Here is an 8,641-nt window from a genome sequence, read left to right on the forward strand (position 1 = left end):
ATTCCTGCAGAGCAGCCAGACAGGAAGTGGAATTCCCCTCCATAATGACAAGAGCTGTGTGTGTGCGTGTGTGTTTGTGTGTGTGTGTGTGAACACACTGGGTTGGTTGTGTGTAGACAATGGTCAGTCTCTGCACAGCTGTTAATATAGTGTTTCCATGGAGATGTGCAGGACAACAGTACTGCAGAGCAGGGACTTCAGAGTGTGAGGCTCTGGGAAGAGAGTTGTGAATGTGTTGCAACAGTCGGGTCGTGTCACTGCCTGGGGTTTATATGCAAACAGGTTTATACAGGCAGCAGACTCAAAGGTGAATTCAGATTTATAGGAGTAACGGACAGAGGGGGAGGAGCCTAATCTGTCATCAGTACAGTTGACAGCAGCCACAATTAAAGTGTTCACGTAATAATACACACGTATATCAAACCTTTGGTTCTCCAGCCTTGGGGTGAAATTCAAACATCATCTTTGAATGAACTGAAGTGTAACCTTCACTCTCTGACTGTGGACAAAACAGCAGCATTCACTTTGATTTGGTGATGAAACATCATCTGTTCTGTATTGTTTCTTCTCCACCTGCCTGGATGCTGGGGGGTGGTCAGGGTTGGGGAGTGTGGTGGACATTAGACCGTCTGTCTTCACCGTGACAGATGTGGATCAGTCTCTGAGCAGCTGTGACGTGTGTTAACCATGAAGTGTTAGATTTGTGTACATCTTACACACACACACACACACACACAAACTGTAGCTTTATTACCTGCTTTATCTGTCATCCAGAAATCAGATTCTCCACTTTTAAATTTTTTTAATTAAGTTTAATGCTTTCCGATCATTATTTTAAAATAACTTTAGAGAAACTCTCCAACAATCTACTTTAGCCCCTCCCCTGCTGAAAGATACAACAGTCTCTTCCAGTGAGATCTGAATGACAGTCCGGAGCCAGTGATAGTTCTGGTCACTGACCACTGGGTCAGGTCTGTCTAACACAGTAGTCTGAGCCTGCTATTTTCCCATGGTTTGTCGCTATTACCCTCAGCCGTTCTTGGCAAATGTAGAACAAGGAGCGGGTGAAATACAGCCGCTGAGCCGAGTGCAGCAACAAGAGGAAACATTCCTCCTGAGGGAAGGGAAAGCTGAAGTTTGGCTGATTGTCTACGTCCATAACGTCATCTCAGAACACTTATTTAACGTTAACCAACAGGCTTTGAGTGAACGTCACCTCAGATCAGGTCGTCTTTGGAGCTAACAGAGAGTCCATGTTTAAATTAAAACACTGATACAGACCAGGCTTCATTTGGTATTTTTGGAGTGGGTGACTGTGAATGTGTGTGTATTGTGACAGGCGTGTGTGTGTGTATATTCCCGTCGTCCGTCAGTGTGAAGCAGTACTTCCTCTGACAGAATGGCACATTTCACAGTGTGAATACTTGTCTGTGAGGGAGACATAGCATCGTGGTGATCTCATCGGGTTCGTGGCAGATATGGGATCTGAATGATACTGTAGGGTCTTTGTACACCTGCGGGCGAGTCGAGTCGAGTCGAGTCAAGTCCTCTGTACCGTCAGTGACCTAAAAATGAACAGAGTAGGAGATGAACAATGACTGCAAGGACAGAGGTCTGTCTAAAATGTGGTGACTTTTCTGACCTTTGACCTAAGGGCATATTGGGAAATGCCCCCATGCACTTGATGCATGATTTAAATCATGTCTACTTTTGCCCATATTTGACCTCCGACCAAGAACTCGGTCGACAGAATCCCCCCTGAAGAGTTCCTGGTTCCATCACAGCACTGATCTGGCACCGGGACTAAAACCTCACACAAAAGACTGGGGAAATGAGTGTGAAGGAGGAGCAGGAGCAGGAGGAGGAGCAGGAGGGAGCTTTGTTTTATAAGAGACATTAGGGTTGAATTATTTTTCAGTTAAATGTGTTTTAGTTTCAGACTCTGAGCGCACTTCCCACAGAGTAACGTTCTGTTATTGTTTCATTCTTTTCTTTTCTGTTTGGTTTGGAAGTTTCAGATATGAAGCTAATGATCTGTGGGTGTCGACAGTTCAGTCCTTCAGAGACACCGTTAATGCCTGAACAGGTTAATGGGAGATTACTACCTCACTTTGGAATTTTCCCAGTTGCCTCAGTGGTCTTGGCTTGGAACCAATTTTTCTCCCAGTAGCAGCCTCGTTACTGTGTTCTAATTAGAACCAGTGACGATGCACGTTGACTACTGGAATCATTTTTTAAAAATTTATGTTTTTACACATTTGTTATAAAAAAATTCTGGCAAAATAAATAGTTTTATTTTAAACCTACATCAGGATGAATTTCCAGTAAGACCTGAAGTGTAGACAACGAACTGTCACCAAACCAATAGTTTTCTTGTCTCTGTGTTGGAGCTCGTTACACTATCACTGACTGTAGTTTAATGATCACCTGCAGCATCTTCCATTCTGCAGTAAAATCTTTGAGCATCCTTTAATCTTAAAGTAGTAATTCTTTTGTTTTGTTTTTTTTTTTACGTTAAAAATTGACTTTTCATTTTTCACTGGTGAAGGTGAGAAACTGGGCACTGAAATAATGCTGGCTCTATAATATTGTGATGCCTTTAAAACACTGTTGTGCAGCTCGACACTCAACTGTATCTGGTGGAGGATCTGAACGTTACATTGGAAATGGAGGTCACTGGGACAATACTGTAAAAGTTGAAGTGGTCTCAGTTGACAGGAAGAGGAAACAGAAGGCTGGAGGTGATGGGTGTTGTCGTTATCAGAGGAAGGAAGCATTCCGTACGGGGAGCATGTGGCCATCGCTGGGTAGGTGTTCAGTCCATTTACTAATGCTGGACAGGAAGTCAGGTCTGTCGGCTCCATGTAGAACCAGATCAGAATCACTCTCTAAAGATCTCTGAAGATAAGAGTCTGACCTCTAACCTGCTGCTGTCATCTGTGGATTACTTTATCAACATCAAAGTCCTGTAAAAAAAGATGTATTTCTGGGTCATTTTTTCACCTCAACATTTTGGTGGTTCACTCTCGACACTACAGTCTGCATCAGCAATGATCTCTGATATGATGACTGTGAGTCGCACAGGTTTCTGTCACATGTCAATAAAAGTAAACAAGCTAACTTGAACTGTCCTACTAATGAACTTGGTCAATCTGTGTTTACGGGGGGGGGGGGGGGGGGGGGATTAGTAGGGGACTACTGGTCGGTAAAGTTAATCAGTGGGGGGGAGGACTCAGGCTGGTGAGACAAGACAATGTTGGCACAGCTTTCTCTTTCATTAAAGCCCTGGTACCACCTGCCTTAGCCCCCCACCCACCCCCCACCTCTGCTCAGTGGGCTGCGGTGGACCGTGTGGTTTCTGACCTGGAGACACGACATCATCCTCCTCCTCTGTGAGTCAGCTGGTTCTTTAGTCCCAGCTGCGGTGACTCTGATGCTGGTACGTATTTAGATAGGTTTGACTCACATGATATAAAGACAACAGTCACACCCCTCCAGGGACTCTCCTGCTGTACCCAGAATTCCTGGGCTCATATTCCTAAGCTACTGGTTCAAAGAGAGACTTTTGGACACCTCAAGGTTTTCAACCTCCCTTGGCCTTTCATGTCAGATCAGGTTGGGAAAGAGCTCCACTGTATATCCATCAGGTCCAAAGACAATAAGAAAAGACGGACTTCCAGGAAAACCCCTGCTGCTTTCATGAGATACTGATCTCTGTGAGGTCAGAGTCCGTACAGAACTTTGAGGTTTGAGGTTGACGTAGAAGTATTTTTTTCTCAGGGATTTACCTTTAATCCATACCTGTTGTTGTCCAAGTTCTTACTGCAGTCACGTTGGACTTCCAAACCCCTGAGAGGCGCTGTGGGCTCTGTTGTTACAGATTAGACAGTGTTGTTGTTTCTCTGGTCCTCAACACATCTGAAGGTTCACAGCTTCAATGGTTACAGTCAGAAGAAACAGGCGGCTGTCTCTGTGGCGATGCATGTGGGGCGTGGCTTATCAACCCAAGGTAACATGGTAAATTATTAACAGTAAATTATTTTGGCTTTTCATCATTCAGTATATCCATGGGTCAGTGAGGACATTTGTCTCTGAGTTTTTATCTTTGGTTAAGATGACTGATCAGCCAGACCTGAGCTCTACAGACTGTGTATCTGTGTGTGATTGTCAGCGTCTGTGTTTTTGTCTGTGCTTGTTCGAGGTTTTGTTTGTTCAACCTCGGTGCCGGTGTGATTGTAAGCAACATGTCCCATCATGCTGTGCTGCACGAGTCTGACCCGAGGCAACAAGTCATCCACGTGGAACCTGAAACGGTCTCAACTTGTCTCCACCGTCTTCACCCGCTCTCTCCGCTCCCTGCTGACTTTGAATAAATCTTTTAATTAGTGAATTTGCTGAATAGTTTGAAGCGTCGTTGTTGACGTGATGCTCAGACAGGGTTCGATGTTTCAGTGGCTTCAGTGAAATCCTCTGGATGACAGAGTGACTCAGTGCACAGTTAGTTGAAGCTCATTAACCTCCACTGGGAGGAAGAATGTGAAGGAATAAAGAACGCAAGTTAGCCATTAGCCCACATGTGTGTTTACACAGCAAGCCTTTCCCAGGTGCTATACGATCCCTGGGATTACAGCAGAATGGGCTCGGGACACACACACACACACATCCCCGCCTCCCCCAAAAGAGAGGAGGGCAGACAGCGGGGGAGAGGAGGCGGGAGGCAGAGATAACAGATCAGAGGGAAGAAGGAAAAAGGTAAAGAGTGTGTGTGAGTGTGTGCGTGAGTGTGGAGCAGTAGGAAGTCAGACTGACTCCAGGACAGAGGATCTTCTGGACCCACTCTGGACCTGGACCCCCTCCTGAACCACTTGTTAATCTATGACTGAGCTTTAGTTCAGTAGGAGATGGTGGGACTGTCGTCCACGGCCGTGGAGGGTGAGTGTGAAAAACATTTGACAGAAGTTCACTTTATCACCAGAGGTCAGTGAAGTGAAGAAGGACTGAGGAGACACTGGCACAAACACCTCAGGTCATGTTAGAGTCAAACTGTAACTAAAATTAAGAAGTTCTTATTTTGCAGCACAGACGTTGTTCTGTGATGTTGACAGTATTTCACGCCCGTACAAACTTTTCTCTTTTCACATTCTGTGGTCGGCTGGAATGACTGCCTGCAACAATATTGTGAAACATCGTTGTTACAGAATGATTGGATTTTGTGACTTTCAACATGCTGCAGAAATGTGTGTCAGCAGTGAGTCGGCTGTGGAGGGGAGGCACAGGGGAGAGCTGTAGGCAGAGGGTGAGGACGGATCAACGCACCCTGATTGAGATCACATTTATTATCTTGGTTTCATGGTTGGTGGGACATGTTAGCACAGATGCACAGCTCACCTATAATCACATCATTTATCCACCTGACCCCCCCTTGCCTCCCCCCTCCTCAGCCTCTGTCATGTAAGAGGTTTCTTTAAAAAGTCTGACTCTGCACCGTTGAGCCCGGTCCACTGTGTGATCACATGTTCACACACCAGTGCACTGAACAGAGGCTTGAACCATCAACAGGGTGAGGAATGTGTGCCGAGTTTAACAGCTATTGTCAGTGAAGTGTGAGGAGGGAAACGTTTGTCTGGAGTCAGTAGAAAACCTGGCATTATGTTCTGGGTGAAGGTAACGAAGCAAACATTTTCAAGTCACTAATCTTTCTTGTAGCAGAAACGGTAGGGATAGTATACTGTAGTATACTACTGTATACTTACCCTACTGTATTATACTACTGTATAATACTAAGAAAATATCCATACACTGAAATATCCTGAAAACCCCTGAAATTTCCTGATCCCTTATCAATCTCCTCATCCAATATTCCTGGTGTTGGTTCATTTTCTTTTTTTGCTTCTCTAGTGATTCCAAATGTAGATCCGTCTGTTCCTGGTCAGAAGGTTGGACTGGTCAGGGTGGAGGGTGGTCTTGGCACCCTCACCGTGCAGCCCAGCCTCTCAGTGTTTTGTCCTGCTGCGTCTGCCACACTTGAACGTACCACTTCAGTCCAACACTTGATCTAATGCTAACTGACATAAATCTTTCTCAGCTGTGAATGAATCATCCTGTGGACCAGGTTCAGCCCCTAGAAGAGGGGAAGCCCAGTGCTGTCCTCCAGCTGAAACATCTGGCACAGCCACCGAGACGTCTTTATTTCCTTGAAACACACTCCTGACGTCTGCAGCGGGCCGGGCCTCCTCAGGACACTCTCACACTTGGTTTTTCTTTTGTTAGAGGTCACCATGAGCACCGGTTTTTAACACAGTTTTTACTCTGAATCTTTTTTCTGGCTCAGTTGTGTAAATCACGGCCAGTAATGGGAATCAAACCTGGAGCTACTGCTTCAGGCTAAAGTTTACGTTCCCTTGTTTGTCATTTCCTCTTTGTGGAACTCATTTACCTTTTCAGTTACAATAGAAGGAAACTGCTCTTTATGAAGAGACAGAGTAGTCACACACACACACACACACACATGCTGTTGCTCAGTGCTGTGTGAGTCCATACAAAGACCCAACCTCCAGAAAGTATGTCTGGCTTCAAGGAGTGGGAACAACATGAAACATGAGCACACATCAGAGTCATGACAGCTATGAAGATGAAGGATGACATGAAGAAGATCACAGTGTCATTGATCATCTGACAGACAGAATCAGTCCACCTGGAGCACATGCATTCAAGATGGAAACAAGAAACATGTTGTTCTTGGCTCTCGACCCACGTTGACCAGTGAAGACAGACGTCTGAGGAGACAAACTGAGACCCTGGGCCGAGGGCTGTCTGATAAAAGACATGAAGCAGAACCAGGTTTCAGATTCTTCTCTCACTGCTGTCGGAGACCAGCGTTTATTTGAGTTTTGTTCTAAAAACAGGGAGTAGATCCACTCCCTTCTCTCAAGTCAACACATGATATGAAGGATTGCTGGAGGTCTAGGGTGTGGGAGTGGAGGGGGAGGGGGGAAGACGGGGGGTCTGAAGCAGGTCATGCTGTTGTTGTCCAGGACTGTTGAACAGTTTGATAAAGATCAGGTTCTTGGTGAAATAAACTTTTCACCTAGTTCACAGACGCCTCGGGTTCTTCCGTTGTTCTTGTCATGTTCCACTTGGTTTTTCTGGGATTAGACGTTTATATATATTTGTTTCCACCTTTAAACACAAACACAAGCCAAAGAGGAACATTAACATTTATACACTCCATACTTTAGACTTTTATTTTAAGGCAACCATACCATTGTTAGCTTGTTTAGCTATAGTGGCCCACATAAAATGATGTGGTGGGCCAGATTCAGCCCACGGGCCCTGGATTTGACTTATGTGATGTAAAGGTTTGAGTCTTAACTGTGTAAATGAGCGACAGTTCTCGTTCAAAGAATCGAAGAAACACCTGAGGCATAAACAAACAACGGAAAGAATAGAATAAAAATGTGACAGAGATGTTTGTACCAGACAGAACTGGTACTGAACAGGTAGAAGATGAATGAATGGACCAGGCCACGCCTCTAAAACTAAAGACCAGGACTCACTTTAACCTAGGTCAAAAAGTTGTCCACACACAAAGGTCAAATCCAGGTGTGTCATCGTGTGTGGTGTGTGCAGCGACAGACAGGAGAAGAGTGGAAACAGATTGTGACAAAACATCAAGTTAACACTGACATGGTGTGAAGCAAAGTGACAGAAAATAAAAGAGGAACAAAGACCAGAAGAGCCTTGTCCACATCGCCCTGGGGGGGTGTTTGGACCTGTCAGCATGACCTCTGCCCTCTCTGCTGATAAACTGACCCTGTGGCCCTCTAACCTTTGACCCTGTCTTGTCCAGCTATGGAGGTGTTGGTGAGTGAGCTGGGAGTTTTGCTGAAGATGCTGGACCAGGAGAACCTCAGCTCCTCCACCCAGGAGAAGAAGAGGTTGGTGTGGAACCTCCTGCAGCAGATGGAACCGTTAGGTAAGAGAACCGATCATGTGACTGCTGTTTGTCTGACCTCAGACACCTGTGACTCCTCCCCCTCTGCCTCCCTTCAGTTCCAGGCAGAGACTTCATCTACATGAACACAGCAGTCTACACCAACGGCACCAGCTTTGTGGAGTCTCTCTTTGAGACCTTTGGTAAGTTTGACCTCAGATGAGGTGATGATAAGTTTACACTTCAGTAAACGGGCTGCTCTGTTTCTACAGACTGTAAACTGGGAGACCTGAATGACGTGGTCAACGACATCAAGGAGGACACAAACAACCAAACCCAACAGGCAGGCTGCCAATACTTCCTCCCCCCCCATCCCCCCCACTCCATAAATCTCATCATATGAAATTTTGGCTGTAAATATCATGGGAGTGATGACACAGTGTGTGTGTGTCCAGCTTTCCTTTGGAGCATCTCACTCTTTATAATGACTTCTGCAGAAAGAGCAGAGGGTGGGGGGGGGGGGGTTTCCATAATCACAGCCCCATAATTTAAAGGATCATTTGATACGTAATATGAAAGCACCCCCACCAACATCCATGTCTGATTTATCATTTTATATTTACGAGCTTCATTCGAGGCCTGTACTCAACGTCTCTTTGATGAAGGTTTTTTTTTTTTTTTTTTTTGGTGTTAAGTACAAAAAAAAAT

The 8,641-nt window shown here is 45.3% G+C and overlaps 1 protein-coding gene across 7 annotated transcripts in view; it reads left to right on the top strand.

The window, feature by feature from the left end:
* The window catches only part of afap1l1a (actin filament associated protein 1-like 1a), a 21,919-nt gene that overhangs the window by 5,633 nt on the left and 7,645 nt on the right, over window positions 1-8,641 (top strand). For 5 of the 7 annotated variants that reach the window (XM_008327643.3, XM_008327646.3, XM_008327644.3 and 2 more), the window contains 3 exons: window positions 7,850-7,975; window positions 8,053-8,136; window positions 8,206-8,276. In XM_008327643.3, the coding sequence (XP_008325865.1) occupies window positions 7,852-7,975; window positions 8,053-8,136; window positions 8,206-8,276 (279 nt within the window). In that variant the 5' untranslated portion in view covers window positions 7,850-7,851. Of the gene's footprint in view, window positions 1-3,923; window positions 4,010-4,380; window positions 4,933-7,849; window positions 7,976-8,052; window positions 8,137-8,205; window positions 8,277-8,641 lie in introns of those variants that run through there. The other 2 variants (XM_025062943.1, XM_008327641.3) reach the window with 2 other exon arrangements.

This window comes from Cynoglossus semilaevis, chromosome 15 (genome assembly GCF_000523025.1).
Source record: "Cynoglossus semilaevis isolate Cse_v1.0 chromosome 15, Cse_v1.0, whole genome shotgun sequence".
Lineage (NCBI taxonomy): Eukaryota > Metazoa > Chordata > Actinopteri > Pleuronectiformes > Cynoglossidae > Cynoglossus > Cynoglossus semilaevis.